Genomic DNA, 18,359 nt, shown 5'->3' on the forward strand with positions numbered 1-18,359 from the left:
CTGTTACTGACATCGTGGGTTGTTTCAGTAATAAGACAGCACAGCCCCTTTCTGTTACTGACATCGTGGGTTGTTTCAGAAGACAGCACAACCCCTTTCTGTTACTGACATCGTGGGTTGTTTCAGAAGTAAGACAGCACAACCCCTTTCTGTTACTGACATCGTGGGTTGTTTCAGTAGTCAGACAACACAGCCCCTTTCTGGTCCTGACATCGTGGGTTGTTTCAGTAGTAAGACAACACAGCCCCTTTCTGGTCCTGACATCGTGGGTTGTTTCAGTAGTAAGACAGTACAACCCCTTTCTGTTACTGGCATCATTGGGTTGTTTCAGTAGTAAGACAACACAGCCCCTTTCTGTTACTGACATCGTGGGTTGTTTCAGTAGTAAGACAACACAGCCCCTTTCTGTTACTGACATCGTGGGTTGTTTCAGTAGTAAGATAACACAGACCCTTTCTGGTCCTGACATCGTGGGTTGTTTCAGTAGTAAGACAGCACAGCCTCTTTCTGTTACTGACATCGTGGGTTGTTTCAGTAGTAAGACAACACAGCCCCTTTCTGTTACTGACATCGTGGGTTGTTTCAGTAGTAAGACAACACAGCCCCTTTCTGGTCCTGACATCGTGGGTTGTTTCAGTAGTAAGACAGCACAGCCCCTTTCTGTTACTGACATCGTGGGTTTTTTCAGTAGTAAGACAGGACAACCCGTTTCTGGTCCTGACATCGTGGGTTGTTTCAGTAGTAAGACAGCACAACCCCTTTCTGTTACTGACATCGTGGGTTGTTTCAGTAGTAAGACAGCACAGCCCCTTTCTGTTACTGACATCATTGGGTTGTTTCAGTAGTCAGACAGCACAACCCCTTTCTGTTACTGACATCGTGGGTTGTTTCAGTAGTAAGACAGCACAGCCCCTTTCTGTTACTGACATCATTGGGTTGTTTCAGTAGTCAGACAGCACAACCCCTTTCTGTTACTGACATCGTGGGTTGTTTCAGTAGTCAGACAGCACACCCCCTTTCTGTTCCTGACATCGTGGGTTGTTTCAGTAGTAAGACAGCACAGCCCCTTTCTGTTCCTGACATCATTGGGTTGTTTCAGTAGTCAGACAACACAACCCCTTTCTGTTACTGACATCGTGGGTTGTTTCAGTAGTCAGACAGCACAACCCCTTTCTGTTACTGACATCATGGGTTGTTTCAGTAGTAAGATAACACAGCCCCTTTCTGTTACTGACATCATTGGGTTGTTTCAGTAGTCAGACAGCACAACCCTTTTCTGGTCCTGACATCGTGGGTTGTTTCAGTAGTAAGACAACACAGCCCCTTTCTGGTCCTGACATCGTGGGTTGTTTCAGTAGTAAGACAGCACAACCCCTTTCTGTTACTGACATCGTGGGTTGTTTCAGTAGTCAGACAGCACAACCCCTTTCTGTTACTGACATCATGGGTTGTTTCAGTAGTAAGACAGCACAGCCCCTTTCTGTTACTGACATCATTGGGTTGTTTCAGTAGTCAGACAGCACAGTCCCTTTCTGTTCCCGACATCATTGGGTTGTTTCAGTAGTCAGACAGCACAGTCCCTTTCTGTTCCCGACATCGTGGGTTGTTTCAGTGGTCAGACAGCCCAGTGCCGTATGGTGGTGCTGCCTCAGACCTGCTAGTGAATGGGTGGCTGAGGCTAACAAGCTGGCGTAAAGCCCATCACCGCCACCCTGCTAGAAGAGGACAGTATTGTGCGTCCCAAATTGCACCCTATCACCTATGTAATGTACTACTTTGACCAGAGCCCTATGGGAATAGGGTTACATTTGGGACACAGCTTAAGTACCCAGCCAGAGGACCAGGAGCCTCCCTTGGACCATCAGAACAACAACACAACCCAGCATGCTTTTTAGTTCACTAAACCTAGCAATACCACCTGCCTGCTAGCCCCATTCTAGCCCCCTTCCAGCCATTACATTTACATTTAAGTCATTTAGCAGACGCTCTTATCCAGAGCGACTTACAAATTGGTGCATTCACCTTATGATATCCAGTGTTACAACCACTTTACAATATCCACTTTACACTTTACAATATCCACATATCCCTACCGGCCAAACCCTCCCTAACCCGGACCCGGACGACGCTAAGCCAATTGTGCGTCGCCCCACGGACCTCCCGGTCGCGGCCGGCTACGACAGAGCCTGGGCGTGAACCCAGAGACTCTGGTGGCGCAGCTAGCACTGCGACGCAGTGCTCTAGACCACTGCGCCACCCGGGAGATGGCAGATCATTCAGTATAGATAGTCAGTGTAATGAATGGGATAAAGACCCAGAGAAGCACGGAGGAGCTCCAGTTGTGTGAGATGAATCAGCATGAGTAAAGAGACCATATGCTCTCAGTTTATTCCCTTCTTCCATTAACACATTTTCTCTCCGTCTGTCTCTGAGTGGACCCACATAAAGAGAAATACGTCAGTAGCACATTGTTAACCCAGCTGTATGTGTTGGTACACACAAAGCGTGCATGCACACATACACAGCGGCATGGCTCCATATGCAACACAACTTCATGAATCTCTGAGGGGCAATTCGTTCAGGCCGGTGTGTGCGTGTGTGTTTAGGCAGATGCAGCAGGGGATTAGGGAAACATGGTAAAGCACATCCGGATACGGGCTGGTGGAGACACGGCATTACTCATGTTTGTATCGACACCAGCTAACTCCGCTTTCAGACCATACACATCATAGCTAGGCATGTCTATCTGTGTCCCCCTAGCATTAAACATTAATGGTACAAGCAAGCATGCATCTGATGCTGCTGCTGTGTATGTAAATTCTCTCTGTCTCTGTGTGTGTCTCTGTGTGTGTGTGTGTGTGTGTGTGTGTGTGTGTGTGTGTGTGTGTGTGTGCGCGAGACAGAGTGTTGACAAATTGAGGTTTAGATGCAATTAACTTTTCCGTCTCTTCTTTGCAGCGCTACACAGAGAGAGAAGCAGGGCGTGGTAACTCGCTGTACTGCCTTCCTCTTGATGGAAGACTGGGCTCACAGTTTGTGGTCAGACTCTAATTTGGGATTAAAAATAAACGCCAAGGTAAAGCATCTTCAGAAGCTTAAACGAATGGATGGAAGACCAGATGAGAGTCGCGGAATTTCTATTTACAGACAGTCTGGGAGATGTGTGATGTCTGAAAATAGACAGTCTGGGAGATGTGTGATGTCTGAAAATAGACAGTCTGGGAGATGTGTGATGTCTGAAAATAGACAGTCTGGGAGATGTGTGATGTCCGAAAATAGACAGTCTGGGAGATGTGTGATGTCCGAAAATAGACAGTCTGGGAGATGTGTGATGTCTGGAAATAGACAGTCTGGGAGATGTGTGATGTCCGAAAATAGACAGTCTGGGAGATGTGTGATGTCCGAAAATAGACAGTCTGGGAGATGTGTGATGTCTGGAAATAGACAGTCTGGGAGATGTGTGATGTTTGAAGTAATCACCTCACATTCACCTCACAAACAACAACAACTTGGGAAATCATTTCTTTGTCTCTTTTTTTATTAGTATTTTTTTGTGGGCATTCATTGAATGCTCTTGTGTGTGACTGAAAGCCCTCTATAGCCAGCAGCATACCACCCTGCATCCCACTGCTGGCTTGCTTCTGAAGCTAAGCAGGGTTGATACTGGCTGGATGGGAGACCAGATGCTGCTGGAAGTGGTGTTGAAGGGTTAAGGAGATCCCAATGCCTCTAAAGCAGTGAAAGGAACATAGGGTGCTGTCTTTCAGATGGGAAGGTAAAGGGTGTCCTGACCCTCTGTGGTCATTAAAATCCCATGGCACTAGGGCCTCCTGAGTGGCGCAGTGCAAGCTGTGATTCTGAGATTGTGGGTTCAAGTCCAGGCTCTGTCGTGACCGGGAGACCCGTGGGGTGAAGCACAATTGGCCCAGTGTCGTCCGGGTTAGGGGAGGGTTTGGTCGGCAGGGATGTCCTTGTCCCATCATGCACTAGTGACCCCTGTGGTGGGCTGGGTGTAGTGTATGCTGACACATTGGTGTGGCTGGCTTCTAGGTTAAGTGGGCGTTATGTCAAGAAGAAGTGCGGGTTGTGTTTCGGAGGATGCACGGCTCTCGAACTTCCGTACGGGAGACACAGTGATGAGACAAGACTGTAACTATCAATTGGATACCATGAAAAAGGGGTAATATTTTTTAAATATAAAAATGCAAATAAATAAAAAAATCCCATGGCATTTATCATAAGAGTAGGGGTATTAACCCTGATATAATCCCCCTCATTCCTAATTGGTATAACATCCCTCCTCACCTCTCGACCTGATAGCTGGTGAGTGTTCTGGCACAAAAATGGTCGCCGTGGATGAGGTGAGTTTCCCCATTACTATGTAAAGCGCTTTATGTACCTCAGTTGGTAGAAAAGCGCTATATAAATCCAATTATTAGTATGAATTATAGCGAAAGTAATAAAGCCAAGGTCTTCTTTAACCATCATTAGTGTGTCTGTATTTATATCTGTGTTTCTGTGGGAAGACTGAGAACCTGGGGCCCTGCGGACTCTGTAGTTAACTGAGAAGTCCTATAGAACTAAGGTTGTTGAACAGCAGCACAGTGAGAACACAGCGATAGTGCTATACTCACCGTGGTGTACAACCCGTTTCAGTCCCTGGATGATGGGCTCTACGGCTGCATTGTCTCTCCGCCCCACCTGAAGACAACAAACAAGAGACAGGATATTGTACAGGACAGCCCAGAACAGCAGTTACAGTACCCACACTCAGTTCAGAACACGTATCACATTTATTACCAACATTCCCAATGTGCTATTTACACTTAGAGGGGAAAAAAGTGTTGAGATATGGGGACCGCTCCTCCTCCTCATCTTCCATTCCTAATTCAGGTCAGTCCAATGAGAGTAATAGTCTGTAACTAAGTGCTGAATGTGGATAATAATATGACCCCCTTAGCGACCATTAGCGATCAGGGAGCCCAAATGCAGCTCGATTAGAAATGGTAAACTGGTGTGTCTGTGTGTGTGTATATGTGTGTGTGTGTGTCTGTCAGGTGAGTGTCCTGCTCTTTAAAATGTCATTCAGCGGGATACATGTGTGTTGGCGCTGATGCTAATTGCTGAAGGGCTGTCAGAAAAACAATGGTAGCATTTATGTTTTCAATCACACAAGGTCCGTTGTTGTCTAGCCACAGACCTAGAAACAGCTGTGTCCCCACTCCAACTTGCCTGCCTCTCTGTCAGAGAGGAACTGTGCCGGCCACTTTGTCTGTGTGACTCTGAGTGTTAGGATAGAGTGCTTCTACGTAATAGACCACATCAGTATAATAGAAATAGAACCAGCCATTTTACTGTGGCGTTGACATGGCTAAATCCTTGCCGACACACCCCAAAAAATATGGAACATGAAAAAAATATTCTGCTGAGGCGCACTTTGAAGATGCTAGAACAGTCCACATTTACTTTTCATCTGCAACCAAAATGAGTAATGAATAGAAGAATCAGAAAACCACTTACTTGAATAGTTTATCGACACTATATATATACAAAAGTATGTGGACATCCCTTCAAATTAGTGGATTCAGCTATTTCGGCCACACCCGTTTCTGACAAGTGTATAAAATGGAGCACACAGCCATGCAATCTCCATAGACGAACATTAGCAGTAGAATGGCTCGTACTGAAGAGCTCAGTGACTTACGTGGCACCGTCATAGGATTTCACCTTTCCAACATATCAGTTCGTCAAATTTCTGCCCTGCTGGAGCTGCGCCAGTCAACTGTAAGTGCTGTTATTGTGAAGTGGAAAGATCTAGGGGTAACAGCAGCTCAGCCACGAAGTGGTAGGCCACACAAGCTCACAGAACGGGACCGCCGAGTGCTGAAGCGTGCAGCGTGTAAAATTAGTCTGTCCTCGGTTGCAACACTCACCACCGAGTTCTAAACTGCCTCTGGAAGCAATGTCAGCACAATAACTGTTCGTCGAGGGCTTCTTGAAATGGGTTTCCATGGCTGAGCAGCCGCACACAAGCCTACAATTACCATGCGCAATGCAAAGCGTCAGCTGGAGTGGTGTAAAGCTCGTCGCCATTGGAGTTCTCTGGAGTGAAGAATAACGCTTCACCATCTGGCAGTCCGATGGATGAATCTGGGTTTGGCGGAAGCCAGGAGAATGCTACCTGTCCCAACGCATAGGGGCTGTTTTTCACACTTGTTTGTTCCAGTGAAGGGAAATCTTAACGCTACAGCATACAATGACATTCTAGACGATTCTGTGCTAACATCTTTGTGGCAACAGTTTGGGAAAGGCCCTTTCCTGTTTCAGCATGACAATGCCCCCGTGCACAAAGCGAGGTCTGTCGAGATCACTGTGGATGAACTTGACTGGCCTGCACAGAGCCCTGACCTCAACCCCATCGAACACCTTTGGCATGAATTGGAATGATTACTGCGAGCAAGGCCTAATCGGCCAACATCAGTGCCCGACCTCACTAATGCTCGTGGCTGAATGGAAGCAAGTCCCAGCAGCAATGTTTCAACATCTAGTGGAAAGCCTTCCCAGAAGAGTGGAGGCTGTTATAGCAGCAAAGGGGGGACCAACTCCATATTAATGCCCATGATTTTGAAATGAGATGTTCGACGAGCAGGTGTCCAAATACTTTTGGTCATGTAGTGGATTTCCCTAGTCGGCTTGTTGTTGTGTGTTTTATGTGAGATAAATATTCCTCTCGAGACGCATTGAAGTTGCGAGTGCCCTAGGGAGGGAAACATGCATTCTGACAAGCAGTCAATGCACAACAATGCTTGAAATTGCGAAAACAGCAGTTTTAATGGTCCTTGTTGAAAAAAGGGGGATCCCAGCTTTCCATTCCTTATTTATTTATTTCTCATCTCTTAAATATGTGCAAACTGAACCATTTTAAACCCAGAGCAGCGGCATTATTAAGCACCTAAAATGCGCTGCATGGTCAATCCGACATCTGCATTTTCCATGCTGCATTAATGGTGATACAGCCTCTGCAGAAGTCAGGGCATTCATACTTCTTGCGCTTCACGGAGCAGCGCAGAGCTGTTGAGCAGAGCTGTTGTGAAGGAAGTTGTCACGGAAGTGAGTTTGTGTTTATACAGGACCTCCCGCCCTCACCTACCGTCAACCAATCATGTCAATGCGGAGCTATATGTAGCTATATGGCGCCCTCCGCATTGTTATAACATTTGGGAGGCGCACGGCGATGTGCTACGGAGGGGAATTTGGCCTCTGAATGCCTCCGGAGGCAACACACCACATTTTTGGATCAAACATAAATGGTCTTTTACTCAGCAATTTGCTGTGAGTGCATAGGGGAGAGTGAGGCTAAATGTAACACGGGTCAACTGTAGGGTCACTTAGGGTAAAACGCTACCCTACCTCAAAATCATTTGGCAACCAGGGAAGGTGTTGGAGGGGATGGTGACATGAAGTGGTTTCTGTGAGAAGTACAGGCAGGGGGCATGTTACCCCGGGTGGCAGGTTATCCTAACATGTAGGCCTACATTATATTCACTGTGCGTATGCAATTTGTTGGGACAACATTCATCAATAGAATGCTAATGATTAGTCCAATAGGCTAAATGCAGATAGGCAACCTCATGCTTCAGCCTATTTATTTCTAGCCACTATTCCGCATCAGTTGGGCTACAGGTGATAATGCTTATTCTTAATAGCATACCTGATAATATGGACTGTGCATAGGCTATATGCATGGTCCAATATGTTAAAATAATTGTACCAACATGTTATTGATCATTGTGGGTGTATGTTGGAGAGTGATGATGCTGGGTTAGTGCACAGATACAAACCAACAGGGAAACAAAGTGGAAAGCTCATCCTTGTGTGCTCAGTAGAAGGTTCATTTCATTGCAGAAATAAAATATTTATTCATTTTTTTATTTAGAATACCATATAGCTACTTGTCCAATAGCTTTATGTAACAACCCACATACTAATACAGACAGGCAGGCAGACGGACAAATACTTTTCTTTTAGGTAAAGAGGGGATTTTTAAGAGATAGAGGCAGAAGCCCTTGTTCTCTGACTCTGTCTGTGCTTCTCTTTCACCGTAATGACTCCCTGAAGACACCTGTCTGTCTGTCTGTCTGTGCTTCTCTTTCACCGTAATGACTCCCTGAAGACACCTGTCTGTCTGTCCTTCTCTTTCACCATAATGACTCCCTGAAGACACCTGTCTGTCTGTCTGTCTGTGCTTCTCTTTCATCGTAATGACTCCCTGAAGACACCTGTCTGTCTGTCTGTGCTTCTCTTTCAGGGATATGGGAAGTTGGAAGTAAAGCGAGGACAAGGAAGAAAGATTGCATGTGCCTCAGGAGAGCAAGCAGCTTTCGATCAGTGTATCCATTACTGTTGTTCATATTTCCCAATGAGCACTATATTCCTACCCTCTAGTTTCATTGTGTTTGGGAACAACTGAAACCAAAATATCTCCTCTAACAACAACACAGCCCGAAGCCAGTCTTACCTCAAAGAACACAGCCAGCGCAGCAATCATGCGTTTCTCCTTGATGGCCGCACTGAGACTGTCAAAGTCATCAGAGTTGTACAGGTAGATCTGCATCTGTGAGGAGAAAGAGAGAGAGAGCGAGAGAGCGAGAGAGAGAGAGAGAGCAGACAGAACATTAGAGGTTGCTTTTAAGTGGTTCTAGCACGTCAAAATAAATCAATTATTTGGACAGAATGCAGTGAACACTGGCAGGTACACAAAACATATTTCCTTTCAGTAGGTTGCTATGCAAGTAAACAGTACAACTTTCAATGGTTATAAAATAATTTGTTAAAAAAATACTAGTTTCTCTTTCCCCCCTCTTCTCCGTCATTCTGTCTACCTCACACAAACCCACTATTATCACACATCCCAGTGCTGTACTGTAATACTGTATGCCGCTGTACTTACAGAAGCATAATCACACATCCCAGTTCTGTACTGTAATACTGTATGCCGCTGTACTTACAGAAGCATAATCACACATCCCAGTGCTGTACTGTAATACTGTATGCCGCTGTACTTACAGAAGCATAATCACACATCCCAGTGCTGTACTGTAATACTGTATGCCGCTGTACTTACAGAAGCATAATCACACATCCCAGTGTTGTACTGTAATACTGTATGCCGCTGTACTTACAGAAGCATAATCACACATCCCAGTGTTGTACTGTAATACTGTATGCCGCTGTACTTACAGAAGCATAATCACACATCCCAGTGCTGTACTGTAATACTGTATGCCGCTGTACTTACAGAAGCATAATCACACATCCCAGTGCTGTACTGTTCTGACAGTAGCAGCAGGGTTCTACAGGGACTGGAACAATACCAGTACGGTAATATTTTTTACATGGCAAAAATAAAAACCTGTCAAATGTTTGTAAACAACATGTGTAGACTAACTGTGAAATGCTTAAAAGTAATAATACATACACAATGAATAACTATAAATGTGTATTTTTTTATTGAGCCAGGCAAGTCAGTTAAGAACAAATTCTTATTTACAATGACAGCCTACTCTGGCCAACCCCGGCCAGCACTGGGCCAACTGTGCACCGCCCTATGGGACTAACCATGGCCAGATGTGATATAGCCTGGATATGAACCAGATACTATAGTGACACCTCTTGCACTGAGATGCAGTGCCTTAGACCGCTGCGACACTCGGGAGCCCACTATAGTGTAGGGGTACGAAGTAATTGAGGTAGATATGTACATATAACCAGGAATAAAGTGACAGACAATAAACAGTACCAGCAGCGTATGTGATGAGTCAAAAAAAATGTGCAAAAAGGGTGAATGCAGGTAGTTAAATAGTTAACCAAATAGCTACCTGGACTAACTATTTAGCAGTCTTATGGCTTGGGGGTAGAAGCTGTTCAGGGTCCTGTTGGTTTCAGACTTGGTGCATCGGTACCGCTTGCCGTGCGGTAACAGAGAGAACAATCTATGACTTGGGTGGCTGGAGTCTTTAGGGCCTTCCTCTGACACTACCTGGTATAGAGGTCCTGGATTGCAGGGAGCTTGGCCCCAGTGATGTACTGGGCCATATGCACTGGCCTGTGTAATGCTTTGCGATTGTAAGCCAAGCAGTTGCTATACCAAGCGGTGATGCAGCCAGTCAAGATGCTCTCAATGGTGCAGCTGTAGAACATTTTGAGGATCTAAAGGCTCATGACAAATATTTTCAGTCTCCTGAGGGGGAAGAGGCTCTTCATGACTATGTTGGTGTGTGTGGACCATGATAGATCCTTATTGATGTGGACACTGAGGAACTTGAAGTGCTCGACCCGCTCCACTAGTCCAGGATCCAGTTGCAGAGGGAGGTGGTCAGTCCCAGGGTCCTTAGCTTAGTGATGAGCTTGGAGGGCACTAAGGTGTTGAACACTGAGCTGTAGTCAATAAACAGCATTCTCACATACAGTGCTGTGAAAAAGTATTTTCCCCCCTTTCTAAATAGTACGGTCTAGGGTAGGTCAGTATCCAGATTTTCACATCTTCATACTGTCTTTCTCTCACCCCAGGATATATGGTATTACCAGATTAGTACACAAGGTGGCGCCAAAAATGCAAAAACAAACATTGGGCAATCTTTTTTATTTGACCTATATTTAACTAGGCAAGTCAGTAAAGAACAAATTCTTATTTTCAATGACAGCCTAGGACCAGTGGGTTAACTGCCTTATTCAGGGGCAGAATGACAGATTTGTACCTTGTCAGCTCGGGGATTCAATCTTGCAACCTTTCGGTTGCTAGTCCAACGCTCTAACCACTAGGCTACCTGCCGTCTATTACCAGAATGCTAACAAAATTATTACAAGTAATAACGGATTTCCATGGAGACTGCTAGCTAAATATGCTAACAAGCACAAAAGAAAATAAACAAATTGCAAAGACAGGCAATCCAGCTCATAAAGTTATACATATATATGTAGGAGCTACCGAATGTCATTTTTGGTGAGTTTGGACATTTACAAGCGAATGTGAATGAGAGACATGGTGCAAATGAACAACGTTTTGCAGCACTGTCTCTCCCAGCAGCATGTCTACACACTGTGTCTGTGTGGAGTCTGAGTAATGGGCCACTGGGGCAATAGGCTTGCCTGTTCTGCTCAGAGAAGAGGGGAGAGAAGCCGGAGTGCAAAGAGCAGAGAGGAGAAGAAACGCAAGGAAACGCAAGCCAATTCCTCCTTTGGTCATCTTTCTTTCCAGTTCTCTGCTGCCAATGACTGGAACAAACTGCAAAAATCTCTGAAGCTGGAAACACTTATCTCCCTCACTAGCTTTAAGCACCAAGATAGCAGTGGCAGCTGTACAAATAATGCATAAATAGTGCTTTGTCTTCTCAAACACGGCAGAAAACGAACACAATATGATTCCCAGTCACCTTATTAATTCAGCCATTTACTTAGATAGCAAGTTAAACTAGGAGTACTGTTAACACATAATTCCAAATTTTTCACGCAGGAAAAAAAGATAAAACGCATGAGAAATATCTTGCTGCGTTTTGTAAACACAGATCTAAAATGCTTCTTATTGTAATTTCAGCTTGGCAGCAGATTCATTTGGTGCTTCAGTTGTACTTCTAAACTGGGTTCAGAATTCATAAATGGGCATTCTATCAGCAGACAGCGCTCTGACTGATGTGTACCTACTTTTCTCTGGTACTTTTCTTGGTGTAGCCATCCTATTTTTCTTTGGTAAAATGCAAGATTAACTTTAAGCAAAACAATAGGAAATTCTATGATAGGCCTCAACATTAGAAATATGATGGCTATGCTTTGTTTTAGTTTTTTCAATGTAAGCTCATTTACTTGTGTGGCTGCCAGCCAAATAGAGTTGCACTTCTGTTGTCATCTGATGAAAATGAAGCTATTTTATGCCGAATGTGTTGCACTAATGTGAAGGAAAACTATAGTTGCACGTCCCTGATCAGTCTATTCAAGCAAAGAACACTGTTGACTTTCAATATAAAAAAGCGACCCCTGTCAATAGACAGCGGGATATCGTTTTCTCCTGTTGTGCTATTTACAAACAAACATGTGACTGGCTCAACTGTTCTGGGGAACTAAGTACGCTTCATAATGTCAAATAATGTGACAGGTGAAATAAGAACACAATCTGCTTTATCTCCTAAGGCATTACACAAGTTGACTGTTGGTTTTGACTTAAAAAATAGCTACAAATATTCAAATGTATTGAAAAACATAAGAAATAGTTTCAAAGGTATTGAAGGTATTGAAAAACCATCCCGTGGCTATTTCCAAATACCCAGGAATACGGTATAGCGCTCAAGGTATTCTAACTCAGGCGAGCAGAACCTCGAGACGTCCTTAATATTAGAGATTGCGCACCAGCAGTTAACAAAGAGACACACACCTCCCCCCTTGAGCTTACCTGACGCTGCCGTTCTGTCATGCAGATGCATAGAAAAACCAGCTAGATATATATTATCTATGTCCTTGTTCAACAAATGACTCAGAGAAACAGAATATTACTGTTCTTCAGGTCCTGACGATAGGATAGTCTTAAACAGAGCATGTCCAGTTTGTTCAGTGATTATACGCTTGAGTAGAGGTGGTTTATGTATTCGCCGACGTAGATTTGTCAGGGTGCCCGTACGTTGGCCTCTCTAACGCTGCCTTATTCTTTTCTGAGTTCGGGGATTAGGGCCTGGTCCAGGGAGCAGTAAGTCCTGCGCCTCCGACATGTTGAGGTAGAACTCTTCATCAAAATCGTGGTAAGTGATCGCTGTTCTGATGTCCAGAAGCTCTTTTCGGTCATAGGAAACATATAAAAAAAGTTAAGATGAGCGACAAAAAACATACAAAATAGTAAAACAGCTGCTATCCACTGCAGTGCCATTGTTCCACACGAAGCAGACCAAAATCTTTGGTCCTTTAAAAACCTGCTGTATGTCAAATATTGTGTGCTATACAGTGCCTTGCAAAAGTATTCATCCCATTTGGCATTTTTCCTATTTTGTTGCATTATAACCTGTAATTAAAATTGATTTTTATTTGGATTTCATGTAATGGACATACACAAAATAGTCCAAATTGGTGAAGTGAAATTCAAAAAATAAATTGGTGCACCCCCTTTGCTATGAAGCCCCTAAATAAGATCTGGTGCAACCAATTACCTTCAGAAGTCACATCATTAGTTCAATAAAGTCCACCTGTGTGACAATCTAATTGTCACATGATCTCAATTTATATACACCTGTTTTTTTTTTGTTTTTTTAATTTCACCTTTATTTAACCAGGTAGGCTAGTTGAGAACAAGTTCTCATTTGCAACTGCGACCTGGCCAAGATAAAGCATAGCAGTGTGAACAGACAACAACACAGAGTTACACATGGAGTAAACAATAGACAAGTCAATAACATGGTAGAAAAAAGAGAATCTATATACAATGTGTGCAAAAGGCATGAGGTAGGCAATAAATCGAATTTTGAAAGGCCCCAGAGTCTGCAACACCACAAAGCAAGGGGCACCACCAAACAAGCGGCACCATGAAGACCAATGAGCTCTCCAAACAGGTCAGTGACAAAGTTGTGGAGAAGCACAGATCATGGTTGGGTTATAAAAAAAATATCTGAAACTTTGAACATCCCACGGAGCACCATTAAATCAATTATTAAAAAATGGAAAGAATATGGCACCACAACAAACCTGCCAAGAGAGGGCCACCCACCAAAACTCACAGACCATGCAAAGGAGGGAATTAACCAGAGGCAACAAAGAGACCAAAGATAACCTGGAAGGAGCTGCAAAGCTCCACAGCAAAGATTGGAGAATCTGTCCATAACACCACTTCAAGCCGTATACTCCACAGAGCTAGGCTTTGTGTGACCAGAAAAAAGCCATTGCTTAAAGAAAAAAACAAACAAACATGTTTGGTGTTCGCCAAAATGCATGTGAGAGACTCCCCAAACATATGGAACTCTGGTCAGATGAGACTAACGTTGAGCTTTTTGGCCATCAAGGAAAACGCTATGTCTGGCACAAACCCAACACCTCTCATAACCCCAAGAACACCTTCCCCACAGTGAAGCATGGTGGCAGCATCATGCTGTGGGGATGTTTTTCATTAGCAGGGACTGGAAAACTGGTCAGAATTGAAGGAATGATGGATGGCGCTAAATACAAGGAAATTCTAGAGGGAACCCTGTTTCAGTCTTCCAGAGATTTGAGACTGGGACGGAGGTTCACCTTCCAGCAGGACAATGACCCTAAGCATACTGCTAAAGCAACACTCGAGCGGTTTAAGGGGAAACATTTAAATGTCTTGGAATGGCCTAGTCAAAGCCCAGACCTCAATCCAATTGAGAATCTGTGGTATGACTTAAAGATTGCTGTACACCAGCGGAACCCATCCAACTTGACGGAGCTGGAGCAGTTTTGCCTTGAAGAATGGGCAAAAATCCCAGTGGCTAGATGTGCCAAGCTTATAGAGACATAACCCAAGAGACTTGCAGCTGCAATTGCTGCAAAAGATGGCTCTACAAAGTACTGACTTTGGGGGGAATAATTATGCACGCTCAAGTTCAGTTTTTTTTTGGTCTTATTTCTTGTTTGTTTGACAATAAAAAATATTTTGCATCTTCAAAGTGGTAGGCATGTTGTGTAAATCAAATGATACAAACCTCCCAAAAATCTATTTTCATTCCAGGTTGTAAGGCAACTAAATAGGAAAAATGCCAAGGGGGGTGAAACTTTCGCAAGCTACTGTAACTTGGAAAATAAGCAAAGGTGACTCTGGATTTCAACATAATTATCTTTTTTTTCACAATATTAGGGCTGTTGTATCTTTTTCCACTAGTGGCACTGGTGCTTTCAACATGATATGGTTACACCATTTTTTTTAAATTCAAATGATCAAAATGGACCTGACCTGTGTCCCATAATGTGCTTGCAGAACCAGGCTAATAATGACTAGCAATCTTTTAAATTAGCATGCCCCTGTGTTCTTACATTAATTTGGATAGATTCGCTGTAACAGCAAAGAAAATAGACAAAATAAAGTAAAATGTTTTTATTGTAGATTTCAAACTGCTATATGTTATTTTCTGCAAAATCCTCTAGAGGGCAGAATAATATCAAAACAATACCACAGCAACAAAAAAAACGAGCAACGTACACAGCAGGCAAAATTTGCCATTACCATGCAACTGAAAGCTACTGGCCCAAATTAAAAATATACTGGCCGTGTCAAGGTCCGACAGGTAGGCGAATGATGTGTGCGTCATTTTAATAGCAGGTGATTTAACTTTCATTTGTGGCTGAGCAAGTCACATATACAGGGTTCATGCAGACATTGGCAAGTCAAATTCAAGAACTTTCAAGGACTTTTTCAAGCACATAATTGTAATTTTCAAGGACCTACGTGTTACATTTAATTGTTGTAATAGCCTATAGAAAAACTATCTCCCCCAAAATCTATGCAAATAAGTATGCATTTTTGAATAGGTCTACCCAAGGGCATTATTCATTGACATTATTTTTGTATCCTAAAATATGTCTGAATAATGTGGGTATTGCCTAACTAAATAGTCAGCATGCTACCGACACAAACACACTAAAGAAGTCTGTCCATGTGGTAGCTAGTCAGTCTCGCCATTTGAGATGTTGAAGAGTTATTGATGGGTTATTGTTTTAAAATGAGAAAGCGACCAAAAACAGGATTCCCTTTGTAATGGAATGCTTTGTATGGAAACCCAAGCTGAAGCCAACATTCGACGTTGTCTTGCTCATGATAACCACACATGGTTTTGCCACAGGTAAAGCAGGTATTCCCAAACTGGGCTAAGCGCAATGCCATTGGGGGTACGCCCCCAAAAAAATGATTCACATTTTTTTTTAATGATTACATTTTTTTCCCTTTACATTTTTAAACAGTCCATTTATATTTTCCAACGGGGCTACACATTTGGGTGAGATTTTTCTCTCTCGCCTGAGTAGCCTCGTTTCACTGCCAAAAATAAAATTAAACCATCTAGTGTTCAGCGAAATAACCAATAGTCAAATAATTAACATCCAATCACATTAACCGTTGCTCTCTTGCGGGAATTCCACTAACGGTCCGTATGTAGCCAAAAGTAGCTGCTGCTCATTCCATTTGCTCAAAAATTGATAAATGGTCAAAAAAATGAAGGCACATACCAGCTATACTGGTAGTACTGCTACTACTAGCAGTACTACACCTGCACCCGTCGACGACACAAGCTGTTCTGCTTCCACGAGCACATCCAATGCTAGCATCAGTAATTCTACATTTGTTGTTAGCCCAGCTAGCATGGACACTGACAGTTGTGAATCTGATGCAGCCAAAGAGCTTCACAACCTTCACCCTTACCCAGGAAAGCACCGAACAACAGACAGGGACGTTGGACAATCGAAGAGGCGATAATATGATAAGAACTACATTGATTTGGGGTTCACTTGTATTGGGAGTAGTGCCTTTCCTCAGCGACAGTGTTATATGTGCAAAGGTACTATCTCACAACTCGATGAAACCTTCACTCTTGCGTAGACATTTAGAAACAAAACATGCCAATTAGAAAAATAAGCCAGAGGATTTTTCTGAGCGAGAATTAAGGCAACTTTCGAGTAGTAAGACATGTATAAAAGCAACAGATACCATGAATAAGAAGGGGCTAGAAGCGTATTATATGGTGAGCTACCGAGTGGCTAGGACAGGCAAGCCCCATACTATTGTGGAGGACATAATTCTGCCGCAGATATGGCTCAGACAATGCTGGGAGAAAAGGCCCAAAAAATTACACAGACAATGCTTTCATCAAACAACACTGTTTCACGACGCGACACGACATGACGAGTTTCTCAAACGACTGGCCTATCTGGGTGATGTTTTTTCTTGCCTGAATGATCTGAATCTAGGATTACAGGGACTCTCCACAACAATATTCAATGTGCGGGACAAAATGAAGGCTATGATTAAGAAGTTGGAGCTCTTCTCTGTCTGCATTAACAAGGACAACACACAGGTCTTTCCATCATTGTATGATTTTTTGTGTGCAAATGAACTCAAGCTTTCGGACAATGTCAAATGTAATATAGTGAAGCACCTGAGTGAGTTGAGTGCGCAATTACACAGGTACATTCCCGAAACAGATAACACAAACAACTGGATTCGTTATCCCTTTCATGCCCTGCCTCCAGTCCACTTACCGATATCTGAACAAGAGAGCCTCATCGAAATTGCAAAAAGCGGTTCTGTGAAAATGTAATTTAATCAGAAGCCACTGCCAGATTTCTGGATTGGGATGAGCTCAGAGTATCCTGCCTTGGCAAATCACACTGTTTAGACACTGATGCTCTTTGCAACCACGTGCCTATGTGAGAGTGGATTCTCAGTCCTTACTAGCATGAAAACTGAATACAGGCACAGACTATGTGTGGAAAATGATTTAAGACTGAGACTCTCTCTAAACAAACCCAACATTGCAGAGTTATGTGCATCCTTTCAAGCATATCCTTCTCATTAACCTGTGGTGAGTTATTCACAATTTTCGATTAACAAATAAGGTTTTATATGTAAGATGGTTAAATAAAGAGCACAATTATTGATTATTATAATATTATTATTTGTGCCCTGGTCCTATAAGAGCTCTTTGTCACTTCCCACAAGCCGGGTTGTGACAAAAACTCACAATCTAGGTGAAAGCTACGATCTCTTATTGATGTCACTTGTTAAATCAACTTCAATCAGTGTAGATGAAGAGGAGGAGACAGGTTAAATATTTTGAAGCCTTGAGGCAATTGAGAAATGGATTCTGAGCCATTTAGAGGGTGAATGGGCAAGACCAAATATTCAAGTGCCTTTGAACAGGGTATGGGAGTAGGTGCCAGGCGCACCGGTTTTATTTCAAGAACTGCAATGATGCTGGGTTTTTCACGCTCAACAGTGTGTATCAAGAATGGTCCACCACCCAAAGGACATCTAGCCAACTTAACACAACAGTGGGAATCATTGGAGTCAATATGGACCAGCATCCCTGTGGAAGGCTTTTGACACCTTGTAGAGTCCATGCCCTGACAAATTGAGGCTGTTCTGAGGGCAAAAAGGGGGTGCAACTCAATATTAAGAAGGTGTTCTCAATGTCTTGTACTCTGTGTGTGCACAATCGACATAGCAAACGAACAGCTTCGAGAATCCATCTGTTTTTTTAAAATAAATTATATAGCCTAGATTAAAAATCGCATTATAACAATATTTTTTTCATTGACTGTCCCGGAGGGTTTCCAAAACCTTCCATGCATGTCGACCCCTGACACTTTTTGACAGGGGC

The 18,359-nt window shown here is 43.3% G+C and overlaps 1 protein-coding gene across 2 annotated transcripts in view; it reads right to left on the bottom strand.

Annotated features, from left to right (window-relative positions):
• LOC129815270 (receptor-type tyrosine-protein phosphatase gamma-like) overlaps positions 1-18,359 on the bottom strand; it is a 233,339-nt gene that overhangs the window by 55,909 nt on the left and 159,071 nt on the right. For both annotated transcript variants that reach the window (XM_055868933.1, XM_055868932.1), the window contains exons 5-6: positions 8,519-8,614; positions 4,635-4,701 (exon numbers count right to left, since the gene is read on the bottom strand). In XM_055868933.1, the coding sequence (XP_055724908.1) occupies positions 4,635-4,701; positions 8,519-8,614 (163 nt within the window). The remainder of the gene's footprint in view (positions 1-4,634; positions 4,702-8,518; positions 8,615-18,359) is intronic.

This window comes from Salvelinus fontinalis, chromosome 18 (assembly GCF_029448725.1).
Source record: "Salvelinus fontinalis isolate EN_2023a chromosome 18, ASM2944872v1, whole genome shotgun sequence".
In the NCBI taxonomy this organism is placed as follows: domain Eukaryota; kingdom Metazoa; phylum Chordata; class Actinopteri; order Salmoniformes; family Salmonidae; genus Salvelinus; species Salvelinus fontinalis.